Here is a 20,202-nt window from a genome sequence, read left to right as displayed (position 1 = left end):
ACATGAGGACATATTCAATTTTGTTGGGCACGGGGAGATTAGCCCAGAATGACAGGATGTTCAGCGTTGTTGCAGAGTCTCGAACTCAGTTCCCCAGATTCGAGGCTGCCATCCCTAGCCGTTAGGCCAACTCCTCTCCCCTAATATCCAAGTAATTTTTTTAAACTGCATTTCACACAGTATAAGATGGACCGATTTAAAATGTGCAAAAAGGTTTAAGATAAAATGATGCTTCCAAGATATACATTTTAGCAAACCCAGACTGTACGTAGTGCAATTTTTTTTTATATAACTGTCCCTTAAAAGCACAAACTTCGCAGCTCACCTGGTAACTCCATTGCGCCACCACTCCAAAAGAACACATTTGTGTAATGAGGAAGCTTCAAGTGATTCCATAAATTAAAACCATTACTGGATTCCAAGCACCCTTTAGATTTGCAGATTAACCAGTTGTGCACAGTTGCATTTCGTTCAGGAAAGCAGGCACCATGACAAGGCAGCTTGTTTTTTATTTAGCAGTCTGCCCTACTTCGGTTTCACAACACAGGAGCGTCCCAGCCTGACACTTCACATGAAGCATTTAAACTAACGGAATTAACCGTCGGGACGGTTGTCTTTTCACAGAAAGTAGAGGAAATATTTTTTCATAAATTTTAAAAGTATGGGTAAGTCATGGCTCTCTAATCCCGCCCACTTCGACCTCTGGCCTGCACACAATCAAAATGTTTCCACATGCTGGCAAGAGTTGTTTGTGACTCCTGTTTGTACTGAGACCTATTCCTCTGTAATTGGCCAGGACAGATATAATAACATGCATGCTCTGAGTTGGCACGCCTGTATGAGCATCCCTAACTCTTTGCGGAATAGTTTGTACAAATGCACAAACCCTGGTCCTAACACACTCACATATGGACAGTTTAAGATCGGAAGTACCCTTTCTGAATAGGGCCCAGGAACTTTGCACAAGTCACAAATGTTTTCTATTAAGAAGCCTATGGTACCCAGTAACAAGGAGCCAAGGCACAAATGACCCTTCCACCTACCTGGGGTCATTTTTTTTTTGTAAGCAGAGTGGAGGCCAATTTCCCTTAGCTGTAGGTTGCAGGCAGCTGGTAAGTTGAGGTACACCACGGTTTCTGCTCGAGCATGCAAACACATGACAAAGCCTGCAAGCACGCTTATAATGTAGCCTCAGAGTTTTTCGACCCTTCTTCACATTGGCAGTGTCCTCTTTATTTGTAAAAATGGCTTAAGATTGGTGTATCTTTGGATCTCGTCCTGCTCACAATAAACCCTTCCCTACCTTGAGAAGGTGGGGATGAGAGGTGCTTCTGCTTTTTAGGCTGTTAAAGAAAACCAGCAATAAAGAAATACTTGAACAGCTATGTGAACAATTCTTTTATATACAAAATTAAAAAAGCATTCCACTTGGAATAATGGGGACCTCTAATTAAAATGAGGAACATTTCGTTTTATGCACATGGCAACCGTACGGCCTCTACCAACTACAAATGACCTGCCATAACGCCGCACATGAACCATGCTAGAGAGCTCTAGGTCAGCAGCACCAATCAATGGTCCAGGAGAGCAGCGACTGTGCTGCCTATGAGCTGCACCAACACTGCACCTGTGCTGCATTAACGCTCCAGGTGAGATGCACCAGCATTTATGTTGCACCAACGCACGGGGATATCAACACTGTTTATTTATTTTAGGGGAGAAGTACGCAATCCTCACCTAACAGGGCATAGACGGGTATATGGCCTCTCCCTGCATGATGTTGCTTATCTGTCTATCTGGGCCAGCAAGATGAGATAGACAGCCAACTAAAATCTCCAGCAGGGACTTCCCTGAGAAAAACAGTCAGCATGGATGGGCTAATGTAGGACATATGAGAAAACCCTGCGCGTCTCACACAGCCTGGGTACACGGTTTTAGGATAGAGATCATGAAAGGTGAGAGTGTGTGAACATAAGATGTGGGAGTACTGAGTGCTTCAGCGTTCAGGTGTGAGGGCGAAGATGGAGGACGGAGCGAATCCGTGAAAAAATGAGCGCTCATGTAAAGTACTAAAAACCAAAGAAAAAATATCTCCTAAAACGGGAGAAGTGGATGGACACAAGTACTTGGTTCATGCTCTGGGGAGGGCTAAACAGAAGAAAAGGCATGACGTAAGCATGCCCTGGACAAATAGGGACAATTGATATGAGATCGACTAAGGAGCAAGCAAATGGTAAGCCTAAGGATGAGCTGAAGCCAACAGATTGAGGACAATGAGTATCTTCAAGACAACACGTGCTGTCTAGTCAAGACCTAAAAAAGAGAAAGTACGCCCTTATGTGGATTTCCTCTTATCTACATAGAAGACATAATTTTAACAGTCAAATTCACATGAAGTGAACAGTAAATGTTTAAATATTGAACTTGTACGTGTTAGTTTTGAGCTCTGTAGTTAAAGGTATGTGAAATTAATATGTTTTATTGAGTGACTGTGAGCTCTAACCCAAAGCTATCCCCATCAGCTATAAAGTCTGCAGCTGATGTTCGCAGCTTTACCCTTATTACATCAGCATGGTGGACCAATTGTGATCCAATAGTGCATATATTATGAAAGTGAGTGGGTCACACAAGTGGCCCCAGTCAAAGCTAGGAAGAAGGCAAAACTGGTTAATTATAAAAGGAGAAATTGCCATCACCACGTGCTACAATACAAGAATTTAGTAAGGTAAAAATCTTGTGACCTAAATGCAGCATACAAAAACATCGCCAAATCAAGTCAATTACAGAAAATCTACACCAACAGATGCACAAGTTACTACTTGTGTTACGATATATCTGTAAGAGACATTAGTTAGTGATAGATTCCTTACCTTAGAATATCCCCAGGCGTCAGACTGGATCCGGAAACGTTTGCGTAGCAGTACCCTTGCGCGTCGGTAGGCGTCGTCTGCGGCTCCGCGTCAGTCGTCAGCGTCGTGATGACGTTGGAGTACTGAGACGCCGCCACCGCGTGCTGACGTCAGTTCTTAGACACAGCTTTTCCGAGCCAGAAGCGCAGAGCTATGCCAAAAACCAACACTGGTGCCATGAAACTAGGGCCCTGAAGGGGATGACCTTAACCCTAGACATCGGTTCGCAGAACGTGGAGGATGGGTGGGTTGGTAAGGAATCTATCACTAACTAATGACTCTTACAGATATATCGTTACACAAGTAGTAACTTTTGCATCTGAAAGAGACACGTTAGTGATAGATTCCTTACCTTAGAATAGATACCCCAGAAATACCAACCCCGTGGTGGTGGGTCTGTGAACCAATAATCACACCAGGAAGTCCTTTAGGACGGAACGGTCGAAGTAGCCATCCCTCCGGACTTCACTGTCCAGGCAATAATGTCGTGCGAACGTGTGCAGCGAGGCCCACGTAGCCGCCTGGCAAATGTCCTGCAAGGGCACACCTCGGCCCAAGGCAGTTGTAGTTGCTGTGGCTCGAGTGGAATGAGCCCTCAGCCCCACAGGGGGTTCCTTCTTAGCCAAGGAGTAACACGCCTGGATCCACAAGATGATCCACCGAGAGATGGTCCGCTTGTGCACCGCTTTCCCTTTCTTAGGGCCCGCGTATCCAACAAAGAGTTGGTCATCCACCCGTAACTGTTGTGTGCGATTCAAATAAAATGAGAGCGCAAGTATTGGGTCCAGACAGTGAAGCCTCTCTTCCTCTCTCGAGGGATGCGGAGGCGGAAAGAAGGTGGGCAAGGTGATGGATTGCCCAATGTGGAAGGCCGTGACTACCTTGGGTAGGAAGGAGGCCCTTGTTCGTAACACAACCTTGTCCGGATGGACTGAAAGGAAAGGAGGCTTACAGGATAAAGCCTGGAGCTCACTAACTCTCCTGGCAGAGGTGATGGTTACCAGGAAGGCAGTCTTCAAGGAGAGAAGGCGAAGAGGGCAGTTGTGAAGTGGCTCAAAGGGAGCGCACATCAGAAACGTAAGAACCAGGTCCAAGTCCCACTGAGGCATCACAAAGGGAACAGGAGGGGACGTATGAGTGATGCCCTTCAGGAATCGATTAACGATAGGGGACTTGAACAAAGAAGGTTGATCAGGAGGCCTCAGAAAGGCTGAAAGAGCTGAGAGATAGCCCTTGATAGTGCCCAGAGCAGAGCCCTGCTGGGCAAGAGAGAGAAGAAAGAGGAGAACCTCAGAAAGAAGGGCATGAAGGGGATCCACAGCCTTTGCTGTGCACCATGCCACAAATCTATTCCACCTGCAGGCGCATACCGACTTTGTGGAGGGACGCCTGGCTGCCAGAATGATGTTACAGACTTCAGGAGGCAAGTCAAATGGCCTCAACTGTCGCCGCTCAATCTCCAAGCATGGAGGTGGAGACTGGACAGGTTCGGGTGGAGGAGCGTCCCCTGCTGCTGCGACAGAAGGTCCTCCTGAAGAGGCAGACGAACCGGGGGATCGACTGACATACTGAGTAGCTCGGTATACCAGTACCTTCGTGCCCAGTCCGGAGCCACAAGGATGACTTGTGCCCGGTCGCGCTTGATCTTCTTCAGCACTCTGGGCAGAAGTGGTATAGGCGGAAAGGCGTACAACAGACCGCAACTCCACTCGCGAAGAAAAGCGTCTCCGAGCGAGTGCCACCTTGGAAATTCCAACGCGCAGAACTGATGACATTGCGCGTTTACTTCGATGGCGAATAGATCTAGCCAAGGCTCTCCCCACTACAGAAAGAGACCTTGCGCCACGTCCGAGTTCAGACGCCATTCGTGATCCATCATGCACCAGCGGCTGAGTTCGTCCGCCCTGGCGTTCAGAGAACCTGCCAGGTATTGAACCATCAGAGTCACGCCCTGATGTTCCAGCCATTGCCAGAGGCGCAGAGCCTCCTGGCAAAGGGTCCATGACCCCACCCCGCCTTGTTTGTTGCAGTACCACATGGCGGTGGTGTTGTTGTCCGTGAACACCTGCACTACACTCCCTCGGACAGACGGGAGGAATGCCTTCAGTGCTAGACGAATCGCCTGCAGCTCCAAAAGGTTGATATGGAGCCGGGACTCCGCCGGAGACCAGAGACCTCTGATCTCCGCCTCTCCCATGTGGCCTCCCCAGCCCTGGAGGGACGCGTCCCACAACTACGTGCTCCGGTTGGGGAAGGGAGAGGGATATGCCGTTGACCCAATCGCGGTCCGTGAGCCACCACTGCAGCTGTCTCGCAGTGCCCTCCGAGATCAGGACATGGTCGGACAGGTTGCCCTGATGCTGGGCCCACTGAAACTTCAGGTCCCACTGCAGAGCCCGCATCCGCCACCGTGCGTGATGCACCAGAAGGATGCAGGAGGCCATCAGCCACAGAAGCCGCAGCGTCAACCTGACCGAAACCCGGGATAAAGGCCAGAAGATTGGAATCAGAGCCTGTATATCCCGAACCCGCTGTTCGGGCGGGTAAACCCGAAACTGCACCGAGTCGAGAACCGCTCTGATGAAAAGGAACTTCTGAGAGAGACACAGGTGTGACTTAGGCACATTGATGGAGAACCCCAGCTGGTGCAGGAGATCCGCCGTAGTCTGGAGGTGGCTGACGACTGTCTGGGGCGGGCCGCCTTCAACAACCAGTCGTCGAGGTAGGGGAAGACTGAGACCCCTAACCTGCGCACATGAGCTGCGACCACCGCCATCACCTTTGTGAACACCCGTGGGGCGCTGGTAAGGCCAAAGGGGAGCACGGTAAACTGAAAGTGCTCGTGGCCTACCGTGAACCTCAGGTAATGCCGTAGGGCCGGCAGGACCGGGATGTGGAAATACGCGTCCTGCAAGTCCAGCGCTACCATCCAGTCTCCTGGGCCTAGGGTAGGTAAGACCTGAGCTAGAGTCAGCATTTTGAACTTCTCCTTCCGGAGGAAGCCGTTGACGTTCCTCAGATCCAAGATAGGGCGTAAGCCCCCTTTGCCCTTCTTGGGTACCAGAAAGTAGTGGGAGTAGCAACCACGTCCTACTTCTGGCCCAGGAACGCACTTGATGGCCCCCTTGGCCAAGAGGGCCCAAACTTCCTCCTGCAGGAGCCGCAAGTGATCCTCACGATACGCGGTGGTGTTGCGGTGGCATGACTTGAGGAGTTGTCTCGAAGGTGAGGGAGTAGCCCCTCCGGACGATCTGCAGCACCCACCTGTCCGAAGTGACAGTGCGCCAGTGAGAGTGGTGATGGCGAACCCTGCCCCCCACTGGCGTCACATGGGCCAAAAAGCACGGACTAGGAGGGTTTAGAGGCGGATGCTGCGGGGGAAGGTGTGGATTGACCTCGCCGGTTTCCCCGACCGCCTCCACGGCGGTTTCCATGGCCGCCGCCGCGCTGGATGGTAGTCTGTGGCGAGTGGCTGGCGGCACGTGTGGGGACGCCCCTTCCTTGGCCACGAAAGGAGCGAAAGGCACCTGTTTGCTGGCGCGGGGCCGAGAGGCCCAAGGACTTGGCCGTAGCCCTGGAGTCCTTAAAACGCTCAAGCGCGTGGTCTGCCTTGTCGCCAAAAGGCGACGGCCATCGAACGGCATGTCCATGAGAGTGTTCTGGACATCTGCCGGAAAAATTGGCGGATCTCAGCCAGGCGGTGGTATCCAGCCCACACCTGATCGAATACTTGGCTGCATCTCGGCCCTCCACAAGGGCTTGGCCGAGTTTGGCCCGTACCTCCAACGGGCACTCTGGCAGCACCTCCGCCACCGTCTCCCACAGAGAGTGGGTGTAGCGGTCCAAGAGGCATGCGGTGTTGGAAGACCGCGGTCCCAAACTAAGGGAGGAGAATATCATAATTCTCATACCTCTTGGATTCCCTATCCGGCGGAGCCGTCGGGAATGCGGTCTGGGAATTAGAGGCCTGGATGACCAGACTCTCGGGGGTGGAGTGGGAGGACAGGAAACATGGGTCGCCCGGAGCCGGGCGGTGGCGTCTGGCCACGTTCCTATCTACAGGCGAACCCGTAGCGGGCCTGGACCACGTGACCAAAAGAACGTCGGTCAAGGCCTCATTAAAGGGCAGCAGAGGCTCAGCCGAGCATGACTGCGGTTTAAGGACCGCTGTGAGGGGGTTAGTCCTCACGGTCGTGACGGGGAGCTCAAGGCCTTGGCAGCCCTCGTCAACACCACACCATAGGTTGCCCCCTCCTCCGAAGCCACGGTAGGAGGAGAGACAGAACCAGTGTCTGGAGAGGTGTCAAGGCCACTGGCCTCCCCAAGGTCTCCTGCCCAGTCCTCTTGAGACTGACATTCCCTGGTCAGAGGGTCCTCAGACCCCTCCCAATCCTCCTCTTCACCCATCTCCTGAGACTCTGGGTTGTAATTCAATGGGTTCGGTTCGAAGAAGTGGAAATCTCCAAACGGCGTTGGATGCGGCGCCCAGCGGCGCCGCTCCGACGTCGGAACCGGAGCAAAGGAGGTATCGGGGGCGGCGCCGCCCGAGGACGGCGCCGGGGGTGACACCTGACGGACTGACGCCGGGGGGGGTCGTAAGGTCCACCGGTGACGATCCAGAGCCCGAGGAAGGTCCAGCGGAGTTTCGCGGCACCGGGCCCGAAGGTGCCAGCGGTGTCGGGATCGTGAGGCCCTGCGGTGCCGGGCCCGAAGGCGGCGTCGGTGCCAAAGCACCCGACTGCGTTGGGGCCGAGCCCCCCGACCCGCTAGGGCCTGCTGGGCCCGAAGGCGCCGCGGAGCCAGTCGGAGGAGAAAGGGACCTCATGGCCATGAGGAAGCGCTCAATCTCCTCCGGCGTCGCGTCCTGCCCAGGGACCGGAGGGTGTGAGGCGGGACGAGACGCCTGCGACTCTGAAGGAGCCGCGTGGGCGGTGTCACCCGAACCCCAGGCCGCATCGCGCGAGCGTCGGGGGGAGCCAGAAGAGCGATGACGTCTCTTCGACTTCTTGTGCTTCTTACCTGACGACGACTTCGACCCGGAGGAGTGGTGCCGACTCCCGGAGCTGTGGTGGCTCAGTCCCCGCGACCCGTCCCTTGACCTCCTGTGGGACCGGGACATCACGCGGCGCGGGGCCGACTGCCGGAGTTCGAGTCGCCTGCCGGACCGCTCCCGCCTTGCTTTCGAAGATAGGGCCCGGCAGTCGGAGCAGGCCTTGTCATCGTGGTCGACGCCCAAACAGGTCAAACACAGGTGGTGGGGGTCCGTGACCGACATCGTGCGGTCGTACTCCTCACAGTGTTTAAATCCAGGCATCCCTGCGGCACCTATCGGAGTCATTAGACTTTGAAGAATGATCAAAAGAGATCAAAAAGTTAGTCAAAAAGTGACTTTGGGTAAGTGCTCTTTCCAGATCTGCGCTGGCTGGCGCGGAAAAAAGAAGAACTGACGTCAGCACGTGGAGGCGGCGTCTAAGTACTCCGACGACGTCACCACAGCGCCCACGACGACGGACGCGGAGCCGCAGACGACGCCTACCGACGCGCAAGGGTACTGCTACGCAAAAGTTTCCGGATCTAGTCTGACGCCTGGGGATATTCTAAGGTAAGGAATCTATCACTAACGTGTCTCCTTCAGATTTTATTTTTCAAATTATATTAAGGACACAACATTTATCTCACCATATTTTTTATTTGTACTCTGATATACAATCATCAACACAGACAAGCCAGTTCTTTGACTCCCCCTCTGACACCTGGGATTGGTTGGAAGAATCGGGCCTGCTGTCTGGACCTAGGCCTCCTGGGTCAAATGAACTAAGGATGTCGGGCAGGAGATGACGTCGACGAGGCGGGTGGAACAGACCTCGGACAGTGGCCATGGCGACCTCCACCTGTCCTAACTTGGAACAGAGACAGGCTGAACAACAAGAGGCAATCCACATCCACATGGCGGCGGCGTTGGGACCTCAACTCCCAATCCTGATCGCCTTCATAGCCCTTCGATACTCTCAGATCCTGGGGATTGCGCGTCATCCAGACTAGATGGATCCGAAGAATATCCAATGTCAGAAGTCACTCCGCAAACTGCGGATGGAATTATATGACGCTTAATGAACACCTGTATCTTGAACACATCAACCGCAAGTATTTACAGCACCAACACTGCATTGCGCTAATGTTTGACACCCTAGTTAGTCATCTATTCCCCACAGACGGCAAAGGCTGTCACACATACTATACGCATCGCAGCGAGCAGCTCCCGCCACAGCCCAGGCGACACAATGCGTGCACCGCTCTTACCATCACGGATTGACATGGGGGATATCGGGTTACACCTGGACACTAAGGGGTAGTCCGACACACATTGCATACAAGCCACTCAACCATTGAGTTTTTCTGTTTTTAGCCCCTAGTTGGGCTTCACACTGTGGACAAACACCTCTTTGGTGCTCGCCCCCACAGTTAACCGTAATTTAGCTTGTTTTTCATCTTTCCCCACCTGTTTTACTTAATGTTGCTGGGTTGGAATCAATGCACACGCCACACACATCACGATGCCCCGCCCCCTCCTGCTCAACCTTAGTTGCCAAATAGCTATACTATGGTACAGGTCAACATGATTACGTGGAATGTGCGCGGTATACATACGCCAACACGTAGGTACTCTATTTTCGCCTATATGCGGCGCAGAGCAGTCGACATTGCGTTCCTCCAAGAGACGCACATGTCGCAGGCGGAGCTCGGTAGACTGCGAAGTAGATGGAGGGGACACATACATGGTACAGTTTACTCGGCTCATGCACGGGGTGCCCTTGTCTGGATAAGAGCAGGATTCCCATTTGTCAGCGAACAGACACTTATTGACCCGGAGGGCAGATACGCATTTGTCAGCGGGAGACTAACCGGTCAGCCGATTCTCCGGCGCTCCGTCTATGCCCCCAATATCAATCAGTCCGCCTTCCTAGACAGCCACACAGTGAGTGGCCGCGGGCGGGCTGCCTTGTACTAGACCTTGAAAAGGCTTTCGACTCCCTCGAATGGGATTACATGTTTGCGGCCCTCGAATACCAGTTAGGTCCCATCTTTTTGCAGCTGACCCAGCTGCTCTATTACGAACCAGACGATGAGAGTGAGGGTGGGCCCCTATATTTCTGAGGCCATTCAGTGTGACCGGGCACGAGGCAGGGCTGTCCGTTGTCCCCTCTACTCTTCACACTGGCGATGGAGCCACTTGCGGTATCCTTGAGAACCCAATTACAAGATGGCATTCCACTGGGCGGCGACGTAAACATAGTCTCACTATATGCCGGTGACTTGTTGATATATTGCAGGGATGTCAGTCTGATCCCGGGGGACCGGACCCGTGTTCTGGGAGAGTTTGCAGCTATATTGGGTCTTAAAGTTAATGCCGCTAAATCCAAGTTATATGCCTTTGGAGCAGGAGTTTCAGATCCAGGATTTGTGCTCAACGGGGAGAGCGTGCAATGGAGCCCAGACACGTTTCGTTATTTAGGCATACCAGTCTCTCAGCAACCGCAGGACCTCTTGGACGGTAACCTAGGCAGTGCCTTAACAGTCATTCGCTCTCAGATGCGGTTCTGGAGCACACTCCCCCGACAGTCACGGGCAGAGTAGCACTGATGAAAATGGTGGCCTTACCACGGCTCCTGTACTACTTTGCCAACCGGCCTAGTTGTGTACCAGCCTCATTCTTTGCCCAGCTAGAATGGACAACTAGAGATTTCATTTGGGGCACCAGCCGACAAAGGGTAGCGATGAGGAAGTTATATTTACCCACAGATCAGGGGGTCTGGCGGCCCCTTGCTTTGAGCACTACTAGCTCTCCGCTCAGCTCCAATGGGTCGCCAGATGGTTTGCAGATCAACAGCACAGTGACACGCAATCCACCCGACCGCCATACACTATGCTGCAGATGCTTATGCTCTTCCATCCTGGAACACGCGCACGTCCACCGGAGTCTTTATATTTGAACGAGGTTTACACGTGCTACCTGCGGAGCCTCTACTTAACACGGCATGTAACACCCTATGCCCCTGCTCTCCCGCTGGAGTGCACCCCCAGGGGTCCGACGGCATGCACAGCCGCTGATTTGCACCATTGCCACGAGGCTGGGATAAGGACCCTAGGGGATCTCTATCACGAGGGCTCACTGATTCCTTATGCGACTAGCAGAAAACAAGGAACTTCCCGCCTGACAATTTCTCCTACATTGCTCATTGGTGGCCACCCTTACAGAGAAATGGGAAGATCTAGGTACTGAACTACAAATGCACCTCACCATCCAATATCTGCATGTTAAGGGATGAGGCAGGCACCTGATAAGTTGGTTCGCCGCTTCACTGCATCACCACCCAGCAATTAGCCTAGGCCCCTCAGGCACAAGTGGGAACATGTCTTAGGACCCCAACTCTCAGATAAAACCTGGTCACAGATACTGGCCAGACCGACCCGTATCTCAAGAAATATGAGACTCAGACAAACACAATACTTTATTACACATTGTGCGTACTTAAGAGATATTTCCATCAAGCTGACTCTGCCTGCCCCCGATGCGCAGCCATTGATGCAGACCTAGTGCACATGCTCTTGGGCTGCCCCAATCTTAGTACCTACTGGAGGGGAGTGGCAGACGCACTTCATGCCTGTACGGAGAGAGAGAGTTACCCATTGAGTGGCAAACATATCTACTGTACGTCTTTCGTAGGACACGCAACACTAAGGTCACCTCTCGGTTCCTAGACCTGGGCATAGCCACTGCCAAGCAGCTCATTACAAGATTACAAGATGGAAGGCATTGGATCCCCCACAGGTACAGGCTTGGAGCTGTGCCACCATTGCGTGGGCCAGTGCAGAGGGCACAGCAATCAGGCGAGACGAACTGGTGGGCCTCAGGAAAAAACCTATAGCTGCAAATTGGAATCCGATCCTGGCAACACTGCAGCAATCCACAGACCTTCCAACCCAGCCCCTGCAGGCATCTGGCCTCCACAACCACCACCGCGCACGTGACCCACACCAATAGACTGCACTTTTGCAACCAATCATGTGCCAGCAGCTAAACGATACCTCCCCAATGCACTTGCGCTTCATAGCCTTATGACAAAGGTACTGCTAAGGGTGCGCCATCGGAGGCACACATACAGCTATGCATGTACTCAAACTTGCATGACCGATCCAACCCTACTACAAGTTCACTACCCTATATACACAGTTATTGCCACGTTATCGGCTTCACCAACCTATCTGCACCTAATTGGCTCTTAAACATAACATACTACATACAATGAGCAAACATATCAGATATATTGGTTATGGACAAATCAATACTGTAAACAAACATGTGTTAAACCATTAAGATGAAAATCAATATGGTAACACCTTAGTCGCATTCACATATGCTGATGTCTAGTGAGGTATATCTACTGTTGCTACATGCTACAGCAATGATGTAATAACTCATGTAAATGTTTACCAAAAACCAATAAAACTGATTTGACAAAAAAAACACGGACAAGCCAGGATTAAGGGACCCACAGGAGACTCTATGCACCAAACTGTAAGCACAGCGGAGCTCCAACTTAAGTCGGATGTGGTCATGGCGTCAGGATAGATAATCATGCAAAGGTAAAGGCTCATCATTTGTAAACTTACAGCATAGATAGAAACACAGCATCCTTATAGGGTGTGTAGGAAGTTACTGTATTAATTTAATTTCTGCAATTATAATGTTAATATACCTTTATCAACAGCTTTATCGTCTGAACTACCATACTAATCCATTCTCATTTTCAATTCGCGCATGGATAACTCTTTAGTATTTTATTTTTAAAGTTGGTTTTACTGAATTTCCATGTCAACCGTTCGTTTTTGATTTATGTTTATTTGTGTTCTGTTTTTAAATGCTCACATGAAAGGCTAGTAGAAGAAAATACTTAATAAAAACGGACTAAACTCATAGGTGGAAGCAGATGCACATGACCCATGCTACTCATGGCAATTTTATATACTCAAAAGAACTGTCAACATTTATTATTCTTCCGCCATTTCTCTGCTGACCAGATGCCTGGATAATTCTGGTACACTGTTCACTCAAGTCAGAACCACAGAGTGGGTGGACAAGAAACTGTTAATATAGGATACCAAGAGATTTAGAACACACCTTTTTTTGAACAAAGATACTTTTTCAGTTTAGATTCGAACATTCCTTTTCAAATGAACAAAGAATAATTTTCTCCAACCTACTTACACGGATTCACATCTCTGTATCGGTTACGATTCTTGTTTTCTGGATACCTTGCAATCTTATTCGGTAACACGGGTGAATTAAATCGTATTTCCTGAAAATATGAGGAGACAAATGATTATTCTCTTTTCAATGAAACATGGGTAACATTTTTGAAGCATAGTCAAATATTTTAACTTGAACGCCCTGCTACTTTCAACAACGATTTAAGTGATCTTCTACGGCTCCGTGAGATCAACACTGTTTGGTCATGAGAGGCACATTAATGGACATAGAGGGGCGAAAGATGGGTAGACCATTCCCAGGTGACCAAAGCACCCAAGCACAGTCAAGGTTCACCACTCTACCATCAAAGTTCTCCTGCATGAAATTGGGGCCTGGAGTCAACTTTGCTTAAAAAAGATATGTAAACCACCAGCAGCGCCAACGACAAAGCAATATGAGAACTGTAAACGAGGCTCCATTTGTCCAATCAGAAAGAAACAATATTTCTTGCCACTACTAATATTTATTATCTGTTGATAACAAAATGAAAGCCCCACCTATCAATCTTTAACCCTCTTTAGAAACGGTTTTCTATCTTCGGAAGAAGAAACATTAAAGGAGAGGATGCAATCTATATGGCAGATGTGAGAATTTGGCCTAGAATATGCTGTCTACTAACTAAAGTGGGCACATTGCAACAGCCCAACAACCCTTATGGTGATTTAAGAGGTCAAAGATAACCTTAGACAGCTATCCAAGTGGTAGCTGTGGAGAGCAGCCTTCAGGCTTCGTCTTGAAGGGATGTTAAACAGCTTGTTTGACCAGAATGCAACCTTATTGTATTGGTTAAATGAAAGGAGAACCACACAATAGTTATAAAAATATGTTTTTATTATTATAACACACTTGAAATATGTCAGTATCTGCTACACGCAGATAAACACAAAGCACACAATACTGTAGCACAGAAACAATAGCAAGTAGCACAAATACACAGTGGGCTCCAGGGGGAGACCAAACCATATACTAAAATAGAGGTGTAAGAACCACAACGAGTCAAGACAGTGTCTAGAGGTTGTAGAATCGCTGGGACCCCAAGGTACCACCCAAGGGGAGTAAGTAGGGACCCTACGGAGGACGGGTGCTGTGTGGGAAAACGACCGCGTGATCAGTACAATTCTATGGGAAAGTCGCGGTTGAAGTTTTAAAGTTTAAGGACCCTTCTAAGTGGACTTCAAAGGAGGTTGGAAAGCCACCCCACTCATGGATACCATAGTACTAGAGTTACCTATCCCAGTGAAGCCGGGTGCATAGGTCTGAAATTGCATTGGAAACCACTATCAATCTCCATGGAGGACTTTATAGAAGAGCCACTGTGCAAAAGAAGAAAAGCATCAGTTAGAATCCAAAAGTGTATTCTTGTCGAAGGATATCTGAAAGCAGAGGGGACAGAGTCTCAGTTACTCAGGAGTGACCAGGGGCTCCGTAGACGAATGCCCATCGATGAGGGGTACTTCAGATGCGTTGAAAGGGTTGACTCTGCAGCCACAGGGACCAGGAGCCAGAAGCGAGCTGTCCCATGAAGGATGTCGAGTGCTGATGAGTCCATGTCTGCCTGGAGCACACACAAGCCTTGGCAGCGGCAACCGACGAAGAAAGTCAAGAATGGTTACGGTTCGGACCAGCAAGGTGCAGGAGACTCACCACAGACAGGGGAGTAGGGGCAGGCCTGGAGCAACTAGGGAAGCCCAAGAAAAGCAGAGTTGACCCTCAAGAGGACCCAAAGGCCGGAGGCACAGGAGTCGTGAGGGGACTTCGAGTAGTTTCACAAAGCAGCAGCCCACAGAGCACTTGGTGCGAGGAGGCCGGAGTTCTTTGTAGGAAACAGTGCCAGAGGTTGGGGCTACTCTGAGCCCAATGCACTTGTTTGGGAAACGCCAACAAGTATTTGCACTTGCAATTGAACCCGGTGCACAGGGGTATGGGTATTGCAGCCCCCACGAGGGATTCTGACCTCAAACTTTGTGAGAGGGCAGCTGACTTCGAGGGACTTGGAAACCCACCTCCTGTGTTGCTGAAGTCCGTAGAATCTCAGGAGCAGCAGACCAGTTAGTCGGGATGTGGTGCCTGCAGTTGCAGAGTAGTCACTCATTCACTCCAAGGGAGATGTCTTCCGTTGTCCTTGATGCTCCACAGGTCCTGCGCGGAGCCTGTATGGTGCACGGGCACAGACGATGCTTTGGACGGAGTGGGAGACAAAGTCGGGCCCTAACAAAGTCCAGCAAATTCCAGAGTCCAGACGGTCGACGTTCAGTGGTTTTCTGGTTCTGAATCTTGTCCACATCAAATCTAGGGTCCTACAGCCAGGTAAGCCCTTTTGTACCCAAGTGAGAGGGTTGGACAGATTCCGGGGACCCTCCTTGGGGAGGATCAGGACAGTGGGGAGGTTACTCCCATATGCTTTGTCCAGTTTTGCGCCAGAGCAGGACCCAACGGCTCTTAGGACTGGTTTGAACTGGACTATGCACAGGGACACCAAATGTGCCCTCATGCAGACTTTTGGTCACTGGCCAGCACACCCACCCAGGCCTAATACACTAAATCCTGTCTGGGAGGTGGTCATACCTCCCTGTGGCAGGATGCCTATTGTTCTGCCATCCTCTTCTCGAGCTTGGCTAAGCAGCAGGAGAGTAGAAATGTGTCTCTGGTCAGCAGCAAACCTTTTGGGCTGGCTGGGACTAGAAGGCTGGTACCGGGAACACCAGGGACCTCACAAAGCTCGTTTCTGAGGGGTAGAATCACACCTCCCACACCAGTTAACAGTGTGGGGGTAAGATTCCATAATGTTTGATACCAAACACACTAGGGTTTCTTTCAGCCGTTTTAGAATTGGTCATAACGCGGTTGCATAATGCCACTCTATATGTTGTAAATGGCTGATACACTGACAACCCGGGAGAATGGACTCCGTAGGCTGCAGGGGTGTCCTGCTCATGTAAGGGCACCCTCTCACTTAGAACCAAGCACCACTATGCCTTCAGGATTGTTAAGGCCTGCTATAGGGGTGACTTATAGGTTTTAAGTGTAGTGACCCTTACATATAGGAAACATATATCTAAAGTAAGAGGTGCATGCACCAACTTACACAGGCTGCAATGGCAGGCATGTAGTTCCATTTTGAATGGACTCTCATGGGTGGCATAATACATGCTTTAGCCCATGGGAGGCCTCGGGGGTACCTATGCCCTGGGTACATGGGTACCATATACTAGGGACTAACAAGGGTACCCCAGTATCCAATCTGGAGTGTACTCAAGTAGATGGCATAACAGCCTAGGAAGAAAGCAGATAGACTGGGGTCCTGATTAGCAGGATCCCAGTCACACTAATCAAAAATAGTATCACATGAAACAAAAAGTGGGGGTAAACATAAGAAGCAGATCCTACCTTACTACAACAGATTTTTCTGGACTCATTTTTACATGCTGTATGAATCTGTCCTCTCTTTTTGATCTGGATTCTCGGTTACAGCTTACCTGGATTAGCTGAACCATAAAGATCTATTTCTTGCCTAAATAAACCGAGGTTGGCAGAGAAGTAAGAACGTGCGAGCGTGTGTGTGTGTAAGAGTGCGAGTGTGTCAGTGTGTGAGCGTCTGTAAGAGTGTGTGTGTCATTGAAATACCCCATGCTCCAGCAGTTTATATTCACCATAAGAGAGCGGATATAAAAATATGGGCCTTCTATTAGGAGAATCATGATGAATAACCCACACAAATCCAAAACATACAAGTACACAGAGTGCAAGAAAATTGGAATGCAGAAAATAAACAAGCATTATAAAAGATAATAGGTCTGGCCTGGACTGTGTCTTTAACCCCTTGGGCGCGGCCGCGATTCTGCGCGGCACATTCCGATCGTGGGTGCAGTCATGACGGCCGGGAGCCGTCATCAGCACACGAGCACTGTGTGCCATGACGGCTCCCGGCCGTCATCAGCATGGAAGGGGTTAATATAGCAATATTGAGCGCATTATAAACGTAATAATGGAATTAGAATGTAGGTATTTTTTTAGATTTCATGTGTAATGGCGCTTGCACCAGTGTTCATATGAAATGTAATGGTGCCTACACTATTGTGACAAATATATTGCACTCAATAAATACTCCATACATATAGAAAGAGGCTTCAGATCACAGTACCATTTTACTCATGTCTTTCTAGTAGCTTAGATGTGCCTTTTGGCTTCTTGTGGAGTGCACAAGGAATTATTTTATATCTGAAAAACAGACTGATGTCGCACATTTAATTCATGGATTATATTAACAAAGCATTTTTTTGTTTTGCCCTTACGAAGTATTTAGGTATTGGCTTCACTCATGGCCTGGCTAGGAGACAGGAGTCTCTGCAGAACCCAAAGATGTAGAAGGCCAATCCTTTTACCCAGAGCACCACAAGTGGCAACCAAGCTAGGACCGTGAAAATGCAGTTTTACGATACAACTGACAAATGTCCTCTAAGGAGAAAAACAATTGTGTGAAACGAAGTTGCACTATAAAGACAAAAGAGGTCTTCACAAAAGAATTCAATGGAGACGGAAAGCTTTTTGTGCTAGACTACCAATAGTGGGTGTTACAGAAGAGCACAATGGAGACAGAACGATGCACTTGCACTACACTACACTGTCAATGGAAGTCCTCACAGAAAACTACAATGGTGTCATAGCCCTGCCTGGGTCTCTACTTCCATTTTGGAAGAGCGAATTAAGCAAAAAGGTAGACAGCGCTGACATCTTGAGAAAATACATACAGCTCTGCCTTGCATCTAGGTCCACGTTTTCCAAAAATAACTGCAAGAAACAAACATATTAACATCTGCAAGATCACATTTGACATGAAATGACTTCCAACAAACTTGCTTTCATTTTATGAATTACGATGCACAACTCAATGGAGAATGGCACCTGCACAACTATTTCAGGATGAATAACATCCTGGAAGTTTGTACACAATACACAGATGTAATGGCAACACCAGTATGTTTGAAAGGTGTACAAGGGTTTCAGAGCTGCTGTACTTACGAGTTGATATTAGAGGAACCTCTCAAGTCAGATACAATTGCCTGCAATGTCTATCACAAAGCAGAGGGTATGTGGCTTCAAACTAGGAATTTGCATATTAACTCTTGCTAAGTTAAAGCCTTGTGCTCATTTTTCTAAGGGCTAAATAAACATTCCAAACCTGGTTGAGAGTAATAAGTCACCATTGCCACTTACAATAAATGTCTGGAGTGTTATGAAAATTGCAGTTGACACCCTATTACACATAAGGAATTTCAGTCACTGGTACAAGTGTCTAAAAAGTTTATTTCCCCAAGGGAACTATTTTTTTGGGGTGTATTTGTATATATCGCACGATATTACCAAGAGAGGCCCTCACAAATGATTACAATTGAGATGTAAAGCTGCAGTAGTGCTACACTACCAGTAGAGGTCCTCACATAAAGACTGCAACAGAAATGGAAAGTTGAGAGTTTAGCTTCAATCTAGAAATGTGCATATACATTCTTGCTATTACAACGCCTTGTGCTCAATTTTCTAAAGTGTAAATACATATTTAAGAGCAGGTTGATAGTGACGAGTCAATGTAACCAACAATAAATTTGTTTATTCATTTTATTTTATTTATTTTTACCATTTGTTGAGCGCGCTGTTACCGTGCGGTGTCCTGGCGCTGAGACGATACATTATCTCCAAGAGGCAAAGAAAGTTACTGGAGGTTAAAAAGCCATGTTTTGATATTTTTCCTGAAGGTCAGGAGAGAATTGCTTTGTTTTAGGGCGAGAGGCAATTCATTCCAGATGTTAGATGCTCCGTGGAAGAAGCTACGGCCTCCCCAACGGGCTTTCCTAATACGGTTAGTCATGACCAGGCTTTTATTAGCAGATCTTAGTTGTCGCCCTGGTTTGTACAGTTGGAGGTGTTCTTGAAGGAAGGATGGACCTATTCCATTTACTGCCTTGAATACCATACAAAGAGCCTTAAACATGATGTTATGTTATGTTATGTTAAATTAAATTTATTAAGCGCACGTACGCCCGTAGGCTTCATGGCGCTGTGGAAGACTAGCAAAACATAACATGTAACAGAAAAAAAAACGGATTTAACTAAGGATAAGCTTGCTTAAAGAGCCACGTTTTAAAAGCCTGTCTAAAGGCCAACAGATCTTCATGAAGCCTTAGCGGCGGTGGCAGAGAGTTCCACAGGGAGGAGGCCAGGAAGTGGAAAGATCCACCTCCCTGGCGTAGTTTCCTGATCCGAGGCACCACTAACAGGTTCTTTTGACCTGAGCGGAGAGCACGAGAGGGAGTGTAACTGACAAGCAGGCTGCTAAATTAATCCAGGGCCCTTACCTTGTAGAGCCCTGAAGATAATGCATCCCGCTTTAAATGCTGCTCTCTGCGCTACTGGCAGCCAGTGAAGACTGGCCAGTCCTGGTCTAATGGACTGCCACTTAGGAATCTTACAAATCAACCTGGCCGCTTGGTTCTGGACCAGTTGAAGTCTCTTGAGCTGCCCCGCTGGAAGACCCAAGTACAAGCTGTTAGAGTAGTCCAGACGGGACAGCCCAAGAGCAATAATGACCTGAATCAGAGCAGGGTGGGTTAAAAGGTGGGCGATCTTCTTAATCTTACGAAGTTGAAAAAAACTTGCAGATACCACAGTCCCTACCTGACTTTTGAGCGAAAGATCTTCGTTGAAAGTGATTCCTAGGCTTTTAACTGTTTGGGACTTAGCCGGGGGGTTTCCCATCTCTGGAGGCCAAAAATGTGGTCCCCAAGACAGTTCACTCTTCCCAGGCAAAATCAATTCAGTTTTGCCTGGGTTGAGTTTCAGGTGATTTAGGCCCATCCATCTCTGAATGTGGACCATGGCCTCCCGAAATTCGGTGGCCGCGCCAGGGGAGTCCAAACAGAAGATCAGTTGCAGATCATCTGCATAATTAAAAATTAAGGCTCTAAACTTTTTTAATGAAAATAGCAGGGG

General features: G+C 49.2%; 1 protein-coding gene across 4 annotated transcripts in view; it reads right to left on the bottom strand.

Annotated features, from left to right (window-relative positions):
* The window catches only part of PTPN2 (protein tyrosine phosphatase non-receptor type 2), a 567,657-nt gene that overhangs the window by 375,451 nt on the left and 172,004 nt on the right, over nucleotides 1–20,202 (bottom strand). For all 4 annotated transcript variants that reach the window (XM_086965576.1, XM_086965579.1, XM_086965577.1 and 1 more), the window contains one exon: nucleotides 13,177–13,267. In XM_086965576.1, coding sequence (XP_086821702.1) covers nucleotides 13,177–13,267 — 91 coding nt within the window. The remainder of the gene's footprint in view (nucleotides 1–13,176; nucleotides 13,268–20,202) is intronic.

This window comes from Lissotriton vulgaris, chromosome 4_1 (assembly GCF_964263255.1).
Source record: "Lissotriton vulgaris chromosome 4_1, aLisVul1.2, whole genome shotgun sequence".
Lineage (NCBI taxonomy): Eukaryota > Metazoa > Chordata > Amphibia > Caudata > Salamandridae > Lissotriton > Lissotriton vulgaris.
This window is presented reverse-complemented; position numbering and strand designations above follow the sequence as displayed.